The sequence below is a fragment of the Ahaetulla prasina genome, chromosome 11, assembly GCF_028640845.1.
Source record: "Ahaetulla prasina isolate Xishuangbanna chromosome 11, ASM2864084v1, whole genome shotgun sequence".
In the NCBI taxonomy this organism is placed as follows: domain Eukaryota; kingdom Metazoa; phylum Chordata; class Lepidosauria; order Squamata; family Colubridae; genus Ahaetulla; species Ahaetulla prasina.
The window spans coordinates 21,227,205-21,249,129 of NC_080549.1; the positions used below are offsets into that span (position 1 = coordinate 21,227,205).

General features: G+C 40.7%; 1 protein-coding gene across 1 annotated transcript in view; it reads left to right on the plus strand.

Moving 5' to 3' along the window:
* The window catches only part of COL4A5 (collagen type IV alpha 5 chain), a 139,588-nt gene that overhangs the window by 57,824 nt on the left and 59,839 nt on the right, over nt 1-21,925 (plus strand). Inside the window, exons 4-21 of the mRNA XM_058196543.1 lie at nt 127-216; nt 1,309-1,353; nt 1,898-1,942; nt 2,050-2,112; nt 4,398-4,451; nt 6,607-6,633; nt 9,135-9,215; nt 11,387-11,449; nt 12,415-12,450; nt 12,941-12,982; nt 13,095-13,187; nt 15,149-15,202; nt 15,300-15,356; nt 18,842-18,886; nt 18,984-19,037; nt 19,139-19,180; nt 20,790-20,922; nt 21,022-21,195. Coding sequence (XP_058052526.1) covers nt 127-216; nt 1,309-1,353; nt 1,898-1,942; nt 2,050-2,112; nt 4,398-4,451; nt 6,607-6,633; nt 9,135-9,215; nt 11,387-11,449; nt 12,415-12,450; nt 12,941-12,982; nt 13,095-13,187; nt 15,149-15,202; nt 15,300-15,356; nt 18,842-18,886; nt 18,984-19,037; nt 19,139-19,180; nt 20,790-20,922; nt 21,022-21,195 — 1,198 coding nt within the window. The remainder of the gene's footprint in view (nt 1-126; nt 217-1,308; nt 1,354-1,897; nt 1,943-2,049; nt 2,113-4,397; nt 4,452-6,606; nt 6,634-9,134; nt 9,216-11,386; nt 11,450-12,414; nt 12,451-12,940; nt 12,983-13,094; nt 13,188-15,148; nt 15,203-15,299; nt 15,357-18,841; nt 18,887-18,983; nt 19,038-19,138; nt 19,181-20,789; nt 20,923-21,021; nt 21,196-21,925) is intronic.

Sequence of the window (21,925 nt, forward strand, 5' to 3'; positions counted from 1 at the left end):
TTTCCTACTATTTGCTTTTGTATTTTATATTATAAGCTAATAAAAAAAACCTGTAAAAAACCATCCCACTGTTCCATGCTGTGCAGAGAGCAAGCCCATTCATTGTTGTTCTTTTCTTGGGCCCAGGGCGATCGAGGTTTCCCAGGTTTGCAAGGCCAGCCCGGATTGCCTGGCTTCCCTGGCCCAGAAGGACCAGCTGGATCCCGTGGTGAGAAGGTGAGTGATTGGAAAGAAACATTTTGGATACTACAGTTGTCAGGGTGGCGCCATCTTGGATGAGCTGTTTACAGCTGTTTATTTTGCTTTCTGTTAGGAGACTAGAGTAGTTAAAACAGCAGGAGAGAAACTGACAGACTGAGTTTCACTTTAGACCCAAAGCCAGCTGGGATGACTTTGGACCAGTCATTCTCTCTCAGCCTTAGAAAGGAGACGAGGGCAAACCACTTCTGAAAAACCTGGCCAAGAAAATTGCAGGGATTTATTCACATTGTCACTAGGAATCAAGAATGACTCATAGACAAAGTAAGAGACAATCTGATGTAATGATTAAGACACCAGGCTAGAAACTGGGAGGGCGTGCTTTCTAGTCTCACTTTAGGCACAAAGCCAACTAGGTTACCTTGAGCCAGTCATTCTCTTTCAGACCAAAAATCTATTGGGGAAGGTGTTGGACTAGAATCTGGGAGTTCTAGTCCCATCTTAGGCCCAAAACTAGCTAGGTGAACTTGGGCCACTTCCTCTGTTTCAGCCCAGGAAGGAAACAGTGACCAATCCCTTGTGAAAAATCTTGCCAAGAAATCTGCAGAAACTCATGCAGGCAATCACCAGGAATCAAGTTTGTTTTGAGAATCAGCTTGATGTGGTGGTTAAGCTGCCAGTCTAGAAACAGGGAGATGTGAGTTCTTGTCTCACCCTTAGGCATGAAGCCAGCTTGGTGATCTTGAGCCAGTCCCTTTCTTTCATCCCTCAGCCCTCAGCAAGGTTAAGCCACAGTATGTCTGAAATCTTATCAAGAAACTTGCAGGGATATGTCCATTCAACTGCCAGGAGTCAAAGACTAACCTGAAGGCACATCCACCCATATCCAGGAGCCTAGTGGACATCCTGGGGTAGTTGGGTTGCCACTGTGAAAACATATTGCTGGACTCAGTGGACCAGAGACCTGACACAGTAGAACACTGCTTATGTTCTCATGTCCAGGTGAGCCCTTCTTTGTTGAAGATGTTGCATGGAGGTCTGCTTTTCTAGCAAAGGATCTGTTCCTGCCATTAATGGCCTTGGTCACACTTTGTCTTCTCCTTCTTGCAGGGTGATGGTGGATTTCCAGGGCCTACAGGACCCAAAGGCATCCGAGTAAGTGATTTTTAAAAAATTTCTGGTATAGAGCAGAAAGTAGTAATGAGTCACCAAGGGTTGTTTTTGATAGTGACATACAAACATATTACATGCATGCATACATACATACTGTACATGCTGTACATACATACATAGTTAAGACTTACAAGCAAGTCCCGCTCCCTTCTAGCACTGATGATGTTCCCTAGTTGGGTATTGAAATCTTCAAGAAAATGACTGCAAGTTTAGACAGCACCAAGGATCCCATAGTCGTCGTCTTCCTGTTCGGCCTCCTTCAGAAATCCCACTGCTTTCTAGCCCTGATGATGTTACCTAGCTGGGTAATGAAACATCTGCAAGAAATCCACCAAGCTCAGAAAATACTAAGGACCCCACAGTTCAACCCGGAACTAGAAATATTCTCATCTCACTTGCTATCTGCACTCAGACCAGCAAAAGAATCTCTGCTCTGGAGCCTTTCTTTAAAATAAAATGCTGTTTTCCTCTAAATATTGGATAATATCTAACTCGATTTTTAACTATGATTTTTTTTTCATCTTAGGGTCCTCCAGGCTTACCAGGTTTCCCAGGAACACCAGGGCTTCCTGTAAGTAAATTGTATTATAGTCATGGTGGCTGAATGGCAGTCTTTAAAACCAAGCAACCAACCATCATAATCCAGCCAACATCGGATGTTCTTCTTTCCATATGCAGGGACTACCAGGTCAGGATGGACCTCCCGGACTCCAAGGTATCCCAGGATGCAATGGAACGAAGGTGGGATTGGCTCCTTTGGAACCATACAACTTTCCTAACTAATGTGGGACTATGGTTATAGTAGAAGAGGGCTAATGTGCCTATTTGGAATTTTGCACATATGCTAACAATACTTGCCCCAAATGTTTGGCTGCTGGGAATTGCTGGTTTGTCCTGGGGACATGAGGACATTTTCAGCCAGAAAGTCTCAATTTACACAAACAGGATAGGATATAGCCCCAGACTGATTTGGAAATGTTTAAGCAGGGTTGGTTTTAAGCAGGGTTGGGAGACCACCAGGGCTGGGTTGAGAAGAAGGCAGTGCCCAACCTATCTTGTTCTCAAGAAAACTTCCCAGATGCAGCTGTCCAATTAATGGGGCTGATCTGACCACATCGAGGGCAGCATTCCTTTAAGTCATGGAGAATATGCAGAGTGACCAACATTCTGCTAATTACAGAGACTGCACTATTGCAATGGATCCAACTCTAGACGCTTTTGTTTGCAAAGCGAACACTTTCAAGGAGACAAGAAATTCTGTCTAAAACAGGCACTTAATGGAGTGATTGGCAACTTGCAGTCAGCAGGTCAAATGTGGTCAACCAATCTCTCTTTTGGGTCTTTCAATCTCCAAAGATGCACTGCTGAAATTCAGTGGTTAAGTACCTGATAAGTGTGATAATTTCCAAGCTAACAATGAAATAAATGTATAAATGAAGAGATTGGTTTGCAATTTTGGCTACTTTGGTTTTCAACTCCCTTCTGGAAAAACAACTGGGGGAAGATGGGAGAACTGACAAAACTGGCTATGTTTCCTTGGAGGTAAATTCCAAGGTTATATCTTGACTCTTCTTTTCATTTTGCAATTGCCGAGATGATCTAACAGCATTGAATAAATAAGTGGAGTAGATGTCAGCTTGACATTTCAGCTCAAGTCTTCTGATGAGGCTAATCATAGGAGTAGTGACTGAAGGAATGTTCTCTGTCCTTGATTTTGCTGTCCAAATGCAGCTGGAAAGTGAAAGTAATCCATAGGTACTTGAGAAAGGTGAACACCGTTTAGCAAAATTTGCCATTTATCTCAAGTGCTTTGAGGTATGGTAAGGATAGCCAATTCTTTAGATTTAGTTCCTTTTAAAAAAGTGCTCTGGAATGCAAGACATAGCTATAACCCTTGTTTTAGCTCTTCAAAACAGCTGCATCTTTTCCTGGGATCCCATAATTAATGCCTTGTGCTGCTTCATTTTTGTGCCTGTCATGCTTCCAAAATCAACAATAAACTGCGTTTCTAAATAGTAACCTGTGTTCCCCCAACCAACCGCAGCAATTAATCTCTTGTTCCGTGGAGAGGAAGCACTTGACCTCTTATCGCTCAAGGAATTGTAGGAAGTGGACCATGTTAATCTATGGTGGCAAAAATCGGGGGTCTAATAGCATCTTTTCTGACTCACAAATTTTGTTAAAGCTTTTGTGAGCTGCAACTCAATTCATTAAATGCATAGATTTACTCAATTGTAGGATTTAAATTTAGCCGCTAACCACTACACACATCCAAACAACTAAGCTGCAGTTCATAAAATCTTACGTCTTTTGACAACATTTGTTAGTTGGAAATGGTGCTACTAAACTCCTGATTTCTCAGGATGGAAAAATCTTTGAAGAGTTTGCCCATAGTTGGCCAACAAATGAATGTTGGGAATTACCAGGATAGTATCTGTGGCTTTGGAAAAAAGCTAATAAAAGAGCAAATAACCATAGCATTAAAATCCCTAAGTCGGTTACTTTGGGATGGTGGCAGCAATTTGTGAAGCATAGCAGTTTATCTCCAAAATAAATTTGGAAGAAATTATCCAATTTCTGAGCAAACCAACCCAGTTTCTTCATCAAATGGTTTTAGGAACAGCAGGAGCTACAAGAATAAAAGAAAGAAGGAGAGGGAAAGAGAAAGAGGGAAAGGGAGGATAAAATTGGGGAAAGTCTCATATGATTGCAGGTTGCCAACTCCCAGAATTCAATATTGAACAAAAAAACTACCTCTCTCTGTTCCAGTGCTAATTTCTATGGAGATCTATTGGCATGTTCATGAGATGCATTTTGTAAGCAAAGCTGCCAACTCTACCTTTTCATGTAACTTAGATAAGATGGTTATCAAAGAATAATAAACATAGATCATAGTCTTCCATCCATCCATCCATCCATCCATCCATCCATCCATCCATCCATCCATCGGGAATCATTTTGTTTTTAAATTGTGACATTCCTTCACTATTTTGTGGATGTCCAAGTCTTCCTTCTGTCTTCTCTAGGGAGAACGTGGTTTTCCAGGCAGTGCAGGTTTCCCAGGTTTGGCTGGACCTCCTGTAAGTAAAAGTAATATCTTCTTGTCAGTCTTACTGTGTACTTGGTTCTGAATAGTTTTTGAAGCCCTAACCTGACTGTTTACTGTGTTTTATACTATGTTCTTCAAGTTCAAACTTGTAGACTGCTTAGGGGCCAAATGGAGAATAGTAGAATTTTAGTTTTGGTTTTGCGGGGTACCAGTAGAATTCACCTATCAGTGATGTCTCCATTGCTTTTTTAATGGAGCTTCCAAGAATATAAATATAAATATTTATATAAATATAAATAAATATAAATAAATAAATTTATTTATTTAATTTATATAAAACCTACCTTGCTATTTGGAGCAACTCTACACAGCTATGAGGGAGCTGGGTGGTTAAAAAGATAGATGACTGGCAGACACACATTTTGATATATCATTGTTACCTTGTGACAAGATAAGCAGCAAATAAGTTTAATAAACAAATTAAATAGATATATGATACCTAACAGTCAATCAATCAGAATAGAGCTGGAAGGGACCTTGGAAGTCTTCTAGTCCATCCCCCTGCTCAAACAGGAGACCCTATACCATATCAGACAAGTGACTGTCCAGTCTCTTCTTAAAAACCTCCAGTGTTGGAGCATCAACGACTTCTGGAGGCAAGTTGTTCCATCAGGAAAGTTCTTCTTAGTTCTATCAGGAAATTTCTTCTTAGTTCTAGGTTGCTTCTTTCCTTGATTAGCTTCCATCCATTGCTTCTTGTTCTGCCTTCAGGTGCTTTGGAGAATAGGTTGACTCCCACTTCCTCGTGGCAGACTCTCAAATATTGGAAGGCTGCCATCATGTCATCTCTCGTCCTTCTTTTCTCTATGTTTCACAATCACAAGATGTTATTTAACATCTTCTCTGTTAGATAACTTGTGATTCTCCATGTGTTCCTCAGACTTGGAAATTTGAAGATACGTACACTTCAGCTCCAAGACTTCCCCATGTACTGGCTGGAGAATTCTGGGAGCTGAGGTCCACAGATCTTCAAGGTGCTAAGGTTGAGACACACTGCTATAAATGCTGCTAATCACAGCTGTTAGCCATACCTAATAATACTGGAAATTGTAATTCAGCGACATCTAATGAGTCATGGGTTCTCTAGCCCCGATATTGAGGATAATTTTAAAAATTAAATCTGAATTCCATTTCCATTTTCAATTAGGAGGAATCCCTGTTGAAAATGATAAGACTGCTTTCTAAGTTAACTGTTCCAAGATTTAGAACAAATTAACCCAAACATTTAAAAGGCAGCAGAAATGATTAAAGAGCCAGACATTAAAAAAACAACAACACACCAATCAATTGATTCAGACTAAAAACAAAGACAAAATATTTACTTGGGAGCATGGGCCAACAGAGGAGATGCCAGAGTGATCTCTTTGGAGAAAGTTTTCTATTAATTATTGGTGTCTGCAGATGTCTGAAAGATTCAAGAAATTTGGTAGAGCTGAAGACTAGGATTCCCAAATTTTAAGCTATAAATATAAAAAAAAAGTATATTTGTCAATGTTAATCTAAACCAGTGTTTCTCAATTTCAGTTACTTCAGGATGAGTGGACTTCAGCTCCCAAATGCTGATTGGGGAATTCTGGGGGTTGAAGTCCACATATCTTAAAGCAGGGGTCTCCAACCTTGGTCCCTTTAAGACTTGTGGACTTCAACTCCCAGAGTTCCTCAGCCAGCTTTGCATAGTCATAGTGGTCGTAGTGGTCCCAAAGGTGGTTTTATTTTAAAGGCATTTGGATTTTCTGATTTCTTTTAAGACTTTTTGCTCCTCATCCAAGAAGCTTCTTCAGTTCTAAGTTAGCTAGAAATGAAGAAGCTTCTTGAATGAGAAGTGAAACATCTTAAAAGAAAAACCAAAAAGTCCAGTTGCCTGTAAAATAAAAGTACCTTTGGGGCCACACATCTTAAATTTGCTGAAGTTGAGAAACACTTCTCTGAGCTTTCATTACCTATATTTTGCTCTTTTCACTGAATTTAGAAAAGATAGTCTGAGCCAGTCTAATTTTCTGTCCTTTTCTTTTAATCAAACACGAAAGTCGAGGGAGACTGAAGGCCAGATCTCTCAGTCTAGACCAGAATCCAGTTTACAGAATCCAAAGCTTATTTTTAATTCTTTATCTCTCCTTTTTCTACAGGGCCCACCTGGTTTTCCAGGAATGAAAGTAAGTTTGCTTCCCACAGTGGTGTAGGAATAACACTTCGAGCATGTTGTTTCCTCTAATTATTAGTACCTGGTAGCTGTCATTGATTTTTCTGGGTTTCTTTCCTAAGAGATGCTATCATATGTAAATAAATTTCTAAAATAGAAGAACTGACAAGCCAGCTTTGGCACGGATGCTAGAAGGGATGCATTACAGGCTTCTCAGGTTTCCTCAATATTGTGCTGAAACACAAACTAAAATTTTCTAGAATTTTCCATCCTCACCCCATTCTTCCTTGCAGGATTTTATATTTCTGCTTTTTTATTATATGAGGTGACGGGTCTTACAATTTGGATTCCCCCCCCCCAACCTTCTGTTGCAAATGTTTCCAGCATTTCTCAGGCTTCTTGGTGCCCATATTCTAAATAAAATGAAACAAAAAATCTCTTCCTGGGGTTTCACCAAAATGTGAGAAACCACAGAAGCCACAAATTGCTAAAGAAAAAAAAAGGATACACAATGACACGCACAACATGCTCTTTGACCCTCCTGTAGCTAAGAAAACTGGCATCGCATTTAATAAAAGTTTTCACCAAACATCACTGGACACCAAGTCCAGTTCTCCAAGTCCAAGTGGAATGATAATACTCAATTGTTAACAGGTGGTGTGTAACTAGCAAGTCTGTATCTTGCAGTACCCTCGTTAATTTTCTGAACATGTATATTCGTGCATTTTCTATTCCTTTGTTGGGTTTCCAACATTGCATTCCAACTATTGCCCCAGTCTAAAAGTATAGTCATGTTATTGCTTAATGCCTTCATTTGCATATTCAGACATTACGGTTGGACCTTAGCTAAGATAAGCGATGGTTTGTAAACCTGACTTTCAGATGTTTTTATTCTTCTCCATTCTTCAGTTCAGCGTCCTGCCAAGCTCTGATCTAGCTTTGATGTGGTATCTGCATTGACTCTGAGAGGTTTCCTGAACAGGAGACAAAAGACCAACCCAGTCAATTAAATGCTTGTATGAGTGTTAGTTGGATTTAAAAAAAAACCCACTATGTACTTCTGAAAGTATATTTCATTAAACATAATTGCATTCTGGTAATATTTTCAAGCTGAATGAAGTCATTTTTCTTCAAAGAAAAAGCACAGTGACCTTGATTTCCTCCGCTCTCCCCAATCTCTCTACCTTTCCTTGGTGCCACAAATTTAACATGAGCATAAGTCAGTACTTTATGCAACAAAAGGATGTCTATAGGATGTTTAGTTGCAGAATAATTATAAGTAACAGAATAATAAGAGTTGGAGGCAGGGTTGAAATGCTCCCGGTTCGGACCAGATCGCCTGATCCAGTAGCGATGGCGACGGGTGATTCGGAGAACCCCCTCCCCACAATGCCCAGCTGAGCTGCGCGATCATCAGAGCTTTTTTTTTTTACTTTTAAAAGCACTTTTTCTCCGGCAGAAAAAAGGGGGCCGTGGTGGCTCAGGCTGTAAGATAGCCTGTTATTAAAAAACAGCAGCCTGCAATTACCGCAGGCTCGAATCCCATCAGGCCCAAGGTTGACTCAGCCTTCCATCCTTTATAAGGTAGGTAAAATGAGGACCCAGATTGTTGGGGGGGCAATAAGTTGACTTTGTAAATATACAAATAGAATGAGACTATTGCCTTATACACTGTAAGCCGCCCTGAGTCTTCGGAGAAGGGTAGGATATAAATGTAAAAAAAAAAAAAATGCTGTCAAAAGGCTCCTCTGATGATCCCAGCTGAGTTGCCTGATTGTCAGAGGCTTTTTTTTCTTTTAAAGGCAAAAAAATGCTTTTAAAAGAAAAGAAAAGCCTCTGACGATCAGGCAACTCAGCTGGGATCATCAGAGGAGCCTTTTAAAAGCATTTTTTCTACAACCTCTTTGGCCGAAGAGGTTGTAGAAAAAATGCTTTTAAAAGTTAAAAAAAAAAAAAGTTGGGCACACCCACCCAGTCACGTTACCCCACCACCACCACCAAGCCACGCCCACAGAACTGGTAGTAACAAATTTTACATTTCACCACTGGTTGGAGGGGACCTTGGAGCTCTTCTTGTCCAACCCCCTGCTCAAGCAGGAGACCCTGTACCATTTTCAACGACTGGTTGTCCAGTCTCTTCTTAAAAGCCTCCAGCGTCGGAGAACCCACAACTTCTGAAGGCAAGCTATTCCACTGGTTGATTGTTTTGCTGTCAGAAAATTTCTCCTTAGTTACTTTAAGTTGCTTCTCTCCTTGATTAGTTTCCATCCTTTTCCTTTTTTTGTCTTGTCATCTGGTGCTTTGGAAAATAGGTTGACTACTACTTCTTTGTGGCAACCCCTCAAATAATTGGAACACTGACTATTATGAATGTATTCCTGCAAGAAAATGATTGCATGAAGAAGTTGGTGGAGGGTTTATTTTAATGGTTCAGTGGGCACTTTGGTGTGTCTTCATGTTGAAGCTCATCATGAATATCACTATCTTAATCCATATCCCATATTTACATTTTAGGGTGAACGAGGAGATATTATCACCTCTCCCCTCCCTGGACAGAAAGGTGACCCGGGATTTCCAGGTCCACCCGGAATTCCAGTAAGTTGGCTAAAACATCTGATGTGCTTCAGTGGATTTTTTCTTTTAAGAAACCTTGGTGGTATGCAGAATATTTTAATGAAAGCAGAATATTAACAGGTAGTGCTGCTTGAGTAAGAAGTCAAAACGCAGAAAAATCCTCAGATCAAAAGTTTTTTGATACAGCAATGGCTGCTGATATAAAATAGTTTGAAGCTGTGGACTGAAGAAAAACCACGTTTTCAACAAGAAATCTACACGTGGTAGCTTAATTTTGAGTAGACTGCGTTTGGTGTTTCTGGGTCTGACTTTTAAATTCTGTAGCAAATGCTGTCAGCTGATGAACATAAGATTCTCTTAGTTCATGCCTTTTGAATTAAAGGCTTCCGTTCAGAAATGTGGATATGGATGAAAGTTATGTCTTGCTTCACTTCTTTCTTCTTCTCTGAGTCTCTCATTCTTCCATTCATTTGACAAAACCATAGAATTCCATAGTAAGGAACTATTGAGTTCCTCAAGTCCAATCCTCTATCCAATGTACACATCCAAATTAAAGCATCCTCAACACACAATGGTCTAGTCCCGTGATGGCGAACTATGGCACGCCTGCCAGAGGTGGCACATAGTGAGCCGTCACCCCAGTTCAGCCCCACCATGTATGCACGTGGGCCTCCCGCCAGCCAGCTGGTCTTTGGATCTCTGCCATGCATGCACGGGGCAGCGGGGCACATGCATGCACGGGGGGGATGCATGCATGGGGGTAGGGTGCATGCACAGGGGCCACGCAGGCATTGCATTTTGGAGGGTTGGATGTGCTTTGGGCACTCAATCCGGAAAAGGTTAGCCATCACTGGTCTAGCCGAACATATTTAGCAGAGAGTCTGTGGAGATTCTCAATCATCCAAGTCCTGGTTTTCCCAAAGGTGCTTTTCAAAAGGCAACTAGATTTTTGGGGGGTTTTCCTTGAAAACACTTTGCTTTTCATCCAAGAAGCATTCTCAGATGCTAGAGACAGATTAGATTACATTAGATTAGATTAGATTAGATTAGATTAGATTAGATTAGATTAGATTAGATTAGCAGAGTTGGAAGGGTCATCTAGTAGGTTATCTAGTCCAACCCTCACCCAAGCATAAGACTCTATACCATTTCTGACAGATGGCAGTCCAGTCTCTTCTTGAAAGCTTCTAATGATGAAGCTCCCACAACTTCTGAAGGCAAGCTGTTCCATTGGTTGATTGTTCTCACTGTCAGAAAATTTCTCCTTATTTCTAGGTTGAGAATTTAAACAAGTAACATGTAACAGAGTGGAAGGGACCTTGAAGGTCTTCTAGTCCAAGCTGGCTAATAGTTTAGACTTTAAGAGAGCTGACTTCAACAAACTAGGAGGAAGAGAAAGTATTCCACGTGTGGATGTCCTTAAAGATGAAGGATGTTCTTCATAAATGACTTTGACGAGGGAATAGAATGAGAACTCATCAAATTTGCAGATGACACTAAACTGGCAGGAATAGCCAACAGCCCTGAAGACAAACTCAAGATCTAAAAAGATCTTGACAAACTTGAACAATGGGCCCTGTCCAACAAAATGAATTTCAATGTGGAGAAAAGCAAAGTTTTACATTTAGGCAGGAAAAAAATTAAAGGTATAAATATAGATTAGGCATATGAGTTGTCTTCACCAATAGGACCGACTTGCTTTATTCTAAACAAAATTCTGGATAGTTTGATGTTTCTGAGTGGTTCAGTATTCACAGTCATTATGCTTACATTGTGGCATTTTGGCATTTTTTAATTGAAGCACCAAATTAAAGTTGCAAAAGTCAAGCCATCACTGAAATTTGGCAAGCGACATCTGATTCTTTTTTGTTATTGTTTGTACCTATGAATGTAAAACAGTCTCCCAAGTAGTTCACCTCGTGCCTGGCATTACCCTACATGAGTGTTGGTCCACTGGTCTGACCAGTAGAGTCCTGGGAGTTCTGATTGTTTTCTTGCTAGGTAACATCATCATTGCTTAGTACAATAATGAAATGTCTGAAGATGTAATGGGATGTGGGGGTGACAATATTTTATGATTGGCTGTCCAGTCCTCTACAGGAGATCTAACGTGAACACTCTGTTTTTCCTGACATTCGCATGGGTGCATTCTAAAGGCAAGACTCATCCAACGATTTTTCCTATTCTTCTAGGGCTCTGCAGGTCCCCCTGGTGTAGAAGGCCCAGTTGGTCCTCCCGGACCCCCAGGTTTGACGGTACAGTTTTTTGATTATCTCTGTTTAATTAGTGGAAGGAATAATTGGCACCAGATGAGATTATGAATGGATGAATTAGAGGAGGTTTGTGGGGGGGGAGAGGAGTTTTCTGAAGATTGGGGTAAAAGGATTAAGAAAAGGGTCATGTAAGACCTTTGCCTTTTTCTCTTCTGCTATCCATCCCCAGAGGAGCTCTGTTATAGAGAGAGTTCTCAATTTATGTCTGGTCATAACCATTAAAAGTTCTGATGTACCTACCAGCGGGGGTATTTATGACCCCTGATTTAAAGTGTCTTCTACTTTGGTCATATGACTGCATTTTGGGTGCTTGGCAATCAGACAAACATTTGGAGTGCCAATAACATCTGGATGCCCTCAGGAAAGCATCCCTACTTCTTATGTTTTCACAAGCATCCTTCTTTGGATTGTGAAAAGTTTATTTTGAGAGATTCCTTTTGAAAACGATTGAATCAAATCTCCAAAATAAGTTGGCTTTCTGATTCGAATTAACAGTTCAGATTAAATCGGAAGCTTCCATATTGACGTTGATGAAGGCTCTCAATCATCCAGATAGTATTGTTTGAAAGTTGAGTCATGGCAACTGGAATTCTTTTCTTTTTGCCTGAAATGTTTTGCTGCTTATCCAAGTAGCGTCTTCAATTCTTCCAGATTGAGCTAATGATTTCAAAGGACTTGGGGGGGGGTGTGTTAAAACCTTCTTTTTTAAAAAAATAATAATCAGTTCAACCTGATCAAATCAATTTGATTCAGTTCAGTTCAGTTCAGTTCAGGTTGACTTAATTTTCTTAATTAAACTGGCCCAGAGTTCCAAACTGATTGGATCAGGGCCATTTTTTTCTTATGCCTCAGGAGTACTTGTACTGTGCAAGCCTTTCAGCCACAGATTGATTTATCTTGCGTACAGAAATAATTCTGGAAATTAATGAGTTTCTTTACATTAACAGGGTCCTCCTGGTCCCCCAGGATTGCCGGGTTCTAAGGTATTGCATATGATAACCTTTTGTATCTGATTAGTAGTTGTTGCTTTTTCAACTCTCTGATTGTAACTTTTAATTAACTGAAATGATGCTTAATTAACTGAAATGAGGGCAACAGTTTTTGAGTTATCTTTGCAAACTTGCGGCCACTGCAGCACCATTGTGGTCAGCTACAGTCATGTAATCATGCTTTCCAATGCTCCCTGCCAGCTTCCCACAAGCAAAGTCAATGGGGAAGCCAGCAGGAAGTCAGAAATCATCCCAGCCCCGCTGCTTTTTGCGCACCCATGTCATTCTGTTTATCTCTTTAGGTAAGTAAATATTGTCAAAGGAAGACTCAACGTGTTGTAGGTTGTCTAATAACTATTAAAATCACTGCAAACGTAAAAGAAATTAATATAGATCTATAAGGAGCATTCTAGCCATGGTTCATCATTCCCATTATTATTTCATTTCATCTTCATGGTAGTCATTGTTTTCCATTCTTTTTCAGGGCAATATGGGCTTGAATTTCCAGGGACCCAAAGGAGAAAAAGTGAGTGTGGAATATTGAACTGGCCCTTTGAACTGGTTTCCAGGATTGCTGACTCTTTCTGGGGGAATGACAAATACAACTAATCTGTCTTGCTGTCTTTTGGGGGAGTTAGGGTGAACAGGGACTTCAAGGACCCCCAGGGCCACCAGGACAGATCGGCGAACAGAAGAGAATCAATGATGTAGAATTTCAAAAAGGAGATCAGGTGAGTGAGAGAAGTTATTCTGGTGGTATCTGTCAGCCACAAAGGATCAAGACCATAAGCTAAATTGCAATTCAGAAGGTTTATTGCTCAGATGAATGAGATTCTAAACTAAAAGTTTATTGCTCAAATAAATGAGATTCTCAACTAAAGTTCAACACTAAATTGGCACCAGATAAGGGTCAATGGAATTTAGGAGGAGTTGGACTTGGACTGTTTGTGGCAACATAACAACTCTAGACTAATGGCTCGTTTAACTCCACCACCACCCGAACTCTACTTGCTTTTCTCGCACAGTGTCTGAGCATCCACCATTTTCACTCAATTACCCAGTTGCATTGATGGGTCACACTGGACCATCCTCCAGCATTTACCAGCGTTTTCACAGTAGCATCCATTACTAAACCTGATCCTATGCTATAATCTCTTTGTCTTTACAGAGAGATCTATAAATTTTGTTGGAGGTTGCTATACATCAAACAAAAGGTGAAAAGTGTGGAACAAGAACTAGATTTAGTGTTCTTATGTTTGTCCTCATTTCAATTTTACAGACCTTGTAAAGTTTGTAAAGTTGTTCTTTCCAACATGCATTGTTTTTCCACAGAAAAGAGAGCTCAGAACTTAATAGCTTAATCTTTACAATTGTTAGCATAGTGTGCCTTCAGATTTACAAATACCCAATACATACAACCACTTAGACCTGATGTCACTATCATAACATCTTCTCAAAAAGCCCTCGAAAGTCCTCAGAAAACATCCTTAGCTTTCTCCTCTTGGACAGTTATCATCTTAATGGAAGTACCGGGGGGGTGGGCGCTTGGGGGATTGTGAAAAAAAAATGTTTAAAATGTAATTAAAATTTTGAAATTGCCAAATTTCACAAAATTTGTACTGAAGACTTCAAAATCTCCTGCAGATTGTCCATTGCCTTAGATTTCAGGGAAATGCGTGTACATATTTTAATTGAATGTGGGTCCTAAGGAGCCACATCTGCAGTGATGGCGCCAAACTTTTTCAACATCACGGAAGACAATGGGATGACATCATGTTTCAAAGTGACTTGTCTGACTGATTCAATGGACCAAGTGCAGTTGGATGATTTCAAACTGATCAAGTAGTTCGACAGAGTTTTGTGCATACACATATGTACTGTACATACAGCCTTTTGAATTAGATCAATTTGATTAGTCACTCAAAGCAGTTATTTGAGTGACAATTGGAATTAAAGTAGACTGATAAAGATAAATTGGTCTAGTGTTAAGGCACTAGGGTAAAAACCAGGTCCAGTGAGTTCTAGTCCTGTCTTAGGCATGAAACCTAGGTAAGTGACCTTGGGCCAGTCTCTCAGCCCAATTCACCTCACAATGTTGTTGTTGTGGGAAAAATAGAAAAAGAAAGGTGTGTTGGATATGTTTGCTGCCTTGAGTTATTTGTAACAATAATAAAGATAGGATACAAACAAATAAATGTTGTATCCTCTCTAATAATTGACCATACTTTCCATGGAATTTGAGCACATATTTGTCCACAAAATCTGAAGGTAGAACTTGATCAGAACCTCAGCATCAACTGTCCAGTTGGTGAATCCAGAAACAGAAACTTCTGGGACATTATTTTACCAAGAATATAAAACTCTAGTGAAAAAAGGTACATTGGCACAGAAGAAGCAAAACTAGCTCTGGGTTTCCCATACAAAAGCCACTCACAGTCCAGTAAATCCACCAATCACTTCTGTTCATTTTGTTATGGGAAACAGCCAACCACCCTGGGGCATCTGCTTGGTGTGTCCTTGAGTCTCAGGAAACCAACTGTTGCTTAGATACTATTTCTCCACCCTTGCATTCATCCACCCCCCCACCCCCTGTTACTGTCAAGCTGTGAGCGAAGTGAAAATATTGGTGAAAGTTTGAGTCAGTCTTGACCCTCAGGATGGATTTGTAACAATTTCCCTTTGCTCCTGACAGGGTGTTCCAGGTGACCCGGGCCCCCCAGGGTCCCCGGGCACCCCCGGGCTTCCTGTGAGTATTTTCCTTTGTTTCATTTGTGGAGGGGCATCAGGATTCTCCAAAGGTTGGGTCCCTATTAACTGATAACTGATACTTTTCTGATTTCCAGGGCCCTCCTGGTGGTGGAAAAGGTGAAAAAGGTGAGCAAGGAGAACCAGGCAAAAGAGTAAGTAACTTCTTGGAACCCAATATTTACTTTTCCAAACCATGTATAGCTTTGGGAGTTCAGGTTGGGCCACCAAATATTGGGTAAGACGTTTTTCCTTTCTTGTATGATCTGCTAGAGTTGGTGTGGATGAAACCCTCCTGAATGAGAAAGAGGCCGTTGAAAAATGCATGTACAAACCCACTTATCAATGCAGTTTAACCAAGAGACATCAACATTTCATTTTTAATCTGGATTAAGGAATTCAGATGATTTCTTCCTCCTTGATTTCATCTTTGGAACAGAAATTGGAAGTGACGTATAAAAATGCTTTCCAACCTCTGGTTGTTCAGAAATTTGGACAAAAGGGTAAATACTTTTGTGTATTTGCCTTCGCCCTGAAATCCACAACTGGCAGTTACATAAGCAGAAAAGAAAAGTATGGACATTCAATTTGTCCAGGATAGTATAATATCTCTTGCCTTGGGCAGTGGATTGGACTAGAAGACCTTCAAGGTCCCTTCTAACCCTAAGATTCTAGAAGCATAGAAAGGATGAATCGGAGTAATCCATGTTCTTATTGCTGGGAGTTCCATTTAGCATTTTTGAGAGAAGCCAAGACTATAAAAGATGGCATAAGAATCCAGAATGAATGGGACCCAAATAATATTCCCCTCTAGATTTTACAGAAATAAATTGACTTTGTTAAGCCCGTTGTAGGCTGTTGTGTTTTGTTTCTCAGAATGATGAAGTCAAAGACATACTAACCTATGCAAAAGGGTATATATTGCCCTTTTCCCCCTTCCCTATGTAGGTTGTGTATATTGTGACTCTCCCCTTCCTACCCCCGATTCAAACTTTTAGTGAAAGGGCAGGAAGTCCTAAATATATATACCATTGGTTTCTCAGGGACTTTAGAGGTTAGGGTAACATATCAATCAGTAATACCATCACACTCAAGAAATAGCAAATGTACAACAGGTAGTCCTCAACTTTCAATCATTTGAAGTTGCAACAGCACTGAAAAAAGTGACTTATATCCGGTTCTCACACTTATGACTGTCACAGCATCCCCACCATCACGTGATTAAAATTTGGGCCCTTGGAAATCAGCATGTATTTATGATGGTTGCAGCATCCCAGGGTCATGTGACTACTGTGGTGGCGCAGTGGTTAGAAAGCAGTACTGCAGGCTACTTCTGCTGACTGCCGACTGCCTGCAATTTGGCAATTCAAATCTCACTAGGCTCAAGGTTGACTCGGCCTTCCATCCTTCCAAGGTGGGTAAAATGAGGACCCAGATTGTTGGAGGCAATAGGCTGACTCTGTAAACTGCTTAGAGAGGGCTGTAAAATCACTATGAAACAGTATATAAGTCTAAGTGCTATTGCTAAGTGCTATGTGGAGGACTATCTGCGATTTCCATATTTTTTAGATTTCATCCACTTGAGTGCCTGAAATGGTTGCTGTCCTGTATCTAATGGAAAAGCAAAAGTATTGAGCAAAGAGCTAAAGAGAAAGTTCTAATTTAGGTCATCATCATATTATGGAAGACATTTTTTGTGAGCCATTGCAACTGATGCCAATTTCTGTGAGATGTTGTGTGGAGTTTCTTGAATGATTGATAACTTTGTTTTCCCCAAAGCTTGGAGTCAATTCCTGCTTTTCACTTGATACTTATACATGACTTTGAAATCAGAAATGATCATTTGAAGAGGCACTTATTAAAAAGAAAGAGGAACAAACAGCCTCCTAGCTTTTTTTTTTTGAGGCTACAGTAACTCTGAGAGCCAGGTTAGTTGCAGTCAGATCTCATTAACCATTTATTGAAAAGGAGGACCTCTAAACTATGATAGAAACATGGTCTCTGTGGCAAACATTTATGGAGAAGATACCCATAAATGTTTGGGGTAAGGAATTGACATAGAAATTATTAGCCATGGCTTCACACCAGTTTTCTCATATCCTAGTCACAGTTGTATGACTTCTGTTTTTTAGAATACAATAACTGTGCTTATGCTGTGTCCTTGTTCACGCTTAAGTTGGCCTTTAGAAGCCTGGTGCAGTTTAGGGCTTGCAACCTCAGGTGGTCCTGGTGTGTAAGATTGTAAGATTGACAAAGGCTGTTCCAAGTTCATGAGCTTCATGGAGCAAATAAGATGACCTTGATGGAGATATGCAAGATTGTAACTGAAATTCACAACAAACAAATAGTTGAGTGGCTTAGAAGGAGGCCTAGAGAAGAACAGCCAAATCAAACTTGCAAGATTTATGACAGTCCCACTAGTTAGACCAGACCAAGAAACCATATCTCCAGTTCTATAATAATAGAATCTTGCAAGTCGTGTCCTCCTCCCCCTCCTCCCCCTCCATCATCATCATCCCTCTTTCTCCTGCTGCTTCTTCTCCTTCATCATCATCCCATCTTCTTCCTTTAATGAATTAGAGAAGTGATTTTTTATGAACATTATCTATTTGCTATAGACTTATATATTTTTCACCCTATCTCCCTAGGAACAGATCCTGCATATCTCCACCCAGGTCACCTTTCCTATGTCATATTTGTTCTGGATTTTCTGGCATAGTCTTAAATATAGGAACATTTCAAGTTGATCTATATACTTCTAGATTCTACTTTCATTTCTAGTAGACAGATTACCAGAATAGAAACTAGTAGGTGAAAGCTTACTAGGTCATTCCTGAATCTTATAAATGGATGTCAATGGATGTTTTCCCCGCTGAAATGAAAAATCCATCCATTGACAACCATCCTGGTTTTATTCACTGAATTTTATCCCCATTTTATTTGAATCATGATGGCCATGATACCAGTGAACCTCCATTTTCCTATAAGGAAGAAGGAAGAAGAAAGAAATCCACTGCTGGTGGATTTTGTCACCATTTCAAAATGATTTTTAAATTTAACAGAACTGTCTAGGAATAAGACGTGAGCAGAGTGGTGGCCTAGTGGTGAAGACGCTCACCTCCCACTCGGAAGGTTGAGGGTTCAATTCTAGGCAGCAGCAAATGTTTCTTTATCAGGGTGCAAAAAGAAATTATCTGCTGCAAACTCTGCATAGGCGTCAGGAACGGCATCTGGCCAGTGAACGCTCAGCTCTACTCTACCCTGAATAAAAGAGATTATAAGATTGTAAAATGAAAAAATGGGGAATAAAAAGAAGGGGCTGGAATGCTCTGACATTTGCTATCCAGTTTTAGAGTCGAAATTAGAGTGGGGGGGAAACAGTGTTTTCTGTCTTTTCTGGAGAAATGAAATCCATTCTACTGCATGCCATGGGAGAGAATAGCTTCAGGCTGCCACTTCCCTTCCTGTTTTCAGCCGTGAAACTTACTTTAATGGTTCCTGCTAACTAATGTGGACCCACTGCCTTGTGATATTTACCTAAACCTCCAAATTTTCAGCCTTTGACTGCCGGCTCTAATGCCAGGCGCCTCTTCCAGCTTCGTTATTATTTAATGCTTCTCTCTGTGTTTTTCTTTCAAAGGGGAAGCCAGGAAAAGATGGGGAACCTGGATTGCCAGGTTTGTCTGTAAGTCTTTTCTATCTTTCCTTCATTTGGACATGTCCAGATCTAACAGCTATGAAATATTTGTAGGATTGAGAGGTTTCGTTTTTCTCTCGCGCAGGGTTTTCCCGGTGAACCTGGCATGTCTGGTATCCCGGGAAGAGATGGAGACAAAGTAAGTATGCAGTTCAGAATCTTCCTAAGAACAGGTGGAAGTTGTGCCGGGATTGGTTTTCTCAGGAATTACAGATTTTGAGATGTTTATTTTGTTGTTAGGGTCAAAAAGGAGAAGCTGGTTTACCTGGTCCACCTGGATTGGTAAGTCTTGATCCTGTCTCTTCTGCCTCCTTCTTTAAATTGCATTTCGGGCAGACTCTTCCCGTTTCAAAGGTATTTCTTCCGTGAACGTCTTTTAGAACTTTTTCTTTTGCCATCATTAAATCCTGTACTATAAAATGCATTTTTAAAAAATGGCAATGCAATATGTTTGTTCTTGCCTTTGTCCTAATTGAGAGGGGTATTGTATCTGCTTGCTTCCTCATACTTTAAAGCAGGGGTCTCCAACCTTGGTAACTTTAAGCCTGGTGGACTTCAACTCCCAGAATTCCCCAGCCAGCAAAGCTGGGAGTTGAAGTTCACCAGGCTTAAAGTTGCCAAGATTGGAGACCCCTGCTTTAAAGCTATTGCAATATTCAGAAGAACGACCAGCTTAAAATGTTTCTTTTACAGGTAGTTCTCGTCTTACAACCATTCATTTAGTGACCGAAGTTATAACAGCACTGGGGGGAAAAAGGCAGCATTCCCATGGTCACATGATCAGAATTCAATCTCTTGGCACCTGGCATGTATTCGTCACTGTTGCAGTGTCCCAGGATCATGTGATCATCTTTTGACAAGCAAAGTCAATGGGGAAGCCAGATCACTTAACAACCGTGGCAAAAAAGGACAAAACTCAAATGTCTCAATTTGTTATGGTCGTAAGTTGAGAACTACCTATAAAATATTAAAGCGAATGTAGATTTTCAGACAAAAAAAATCAACAAAGAGCCTTACTGGTTCTTTTTCCCCATGTTTAGCAACTGTAATTCAGGGGATATATAGTTTTATTCTTTATTTTATACCCATTAATGTTTAGATGTGTCAGGGCAAGCCATTAGAGTATAAATAGAGAGCAAACCCCACCCCTTCTAGCACTGATGACATCATCTCATTTGGTAATGAAATGTCTGCAAGAAAGCCACCAAGGACCCCACTGGTTTAGATTTAACACCTGGGTAAGAGTTGTGTTAAAAAGTAATAGAGAAACAAACATTACATCCTGTGATTTATTCTGCTACTTGTTAGTATATTATTATTATTATATTTATTTTCTTCACTTAAGTCTCCGCCTTAACAGGCAGAGAGCTCAAACGGGTTTTGACGAGAAAGCAAACCAGTTGTTATGATCCTTGTAATTTATTAAAGAAAACTCTGAGAGAATTTTGATTTCAGAAGTCGGTTGAGCAAAACTTAACAGCAGAGAGAGAAATGTCCTGCTTTTCATCGCACTTTGAAAACTTTTTGAGACTTTTGCTTTTAATGTCTTTAAATTTGAGGGCTAGCGAACTGGAGAACCCTCTGTTCAGGGCAATGAGAACACAGTCTCTCTTATTGGCCAATACATTCTTGCATGCTAGCATTGATAGAATATTAAGGAAAATATCCACGAGTATTGATTACTTATTTCCCATATGCTGGCTGAAGTGCTGAGGATAAACTACCTTGGTTTCAGGGATGGTTCATTCATGGTGAAGTTTTTGGAGTTGAAAATCATGGAATTATTTGAAACTCTCAGGGGAAAGATTCCAATATACAGTAGTTTGGTAGAATCCTATTTCTTTCATGCCCTATATTTAAATAACATTCTTCCTTGATCCTTGGGCTATAGGTGATTCCAAGGCCAGGCACCGGTACGACAGTGGGACCAAAGGGTAGCAAAGGAGTGGCAGGATATCCTGGAAGCAAAGGAGATCGTGGTTATCCTGGGCCCCTGGGCCCTCCTGGTTTACCAGGAACTCCAGGTAAGATAGTGCATCTTTTCCTAGTGAAGACAGTAGCACATCTGATATATTCTCCCTTCCAAACGAATCTCCCCTTTACCATCATTTTTCTCACTGTAGGAGTTCCAAGCGTAGGCCCTCCAGGTCCACCCGGTTTACCCGGTGAAAGAGGACAGAAAGGGGATCAGGGCCTTCCTGGGATCGCTATACCAGGACAGACAGGAATTGATGGACAACCAGGGCGCCCAGGACCTCCAGGGCCTCCAGGACCACCAGGATCAACGATCCCACCTGGTAAATAATGTTCTGATTGATCACTGCTGGTCATCCATCTCTGTCAGTTTCCACAACCTGCTAACATGCTCTTCGGACTGTGTTGATCAATATGTGTGAGAGGGAACATCTGAAAGAAACAGGTTGGAGAAGGCTGAAATACATATTCCTTCTCCTTCATGAACAAAAAAAGGCCACCAGGTAGGGCTGTCAAGAAAATGAAGCAAATGTTGAAAAACGACAATCGCCAGTATCTACAAAGTAGTCCTTGACTTAAGGCAGGGGTCTCCAATCTTGGTCCCTTTAAGACTTGTGGACTTCAACTCCCAGAGTTCCTCAGCCAGCTTTGCTGGCTGAGGGACTCTGGGAGTTGAAATCCACAACCCTTAAAGGGACCAAGGTTGAGACCCTGGATTAGATGACCTCAAGCTTTGCTGGCTGAGGGACTCTGGGAGTTGAAGTCCACAAGTCTTAAAGGGACCAAGGTTGAGACCCTGGATTAGATGACCTCCAAGCTTTGCTGGCTGAGGGATTCTGGGAGTTGAAGTCCACAAGTCTTAAAGGGACCAAGGTTGGAGACCCCTGGATTAGATGACCTCCAAGCTTTGCTGGCTGAGGGACTCTGGGAGTTGAAGTCCACAAGTCTTAAAGGGACCAAGGTTGGAGACCCCTGGATTAGATGACCTCCAAGCTTTGCTGGCTGAGGGATTCTGGGAGTTGAAGTCCACAAGTCTTAAAGGGACCAAGGTTG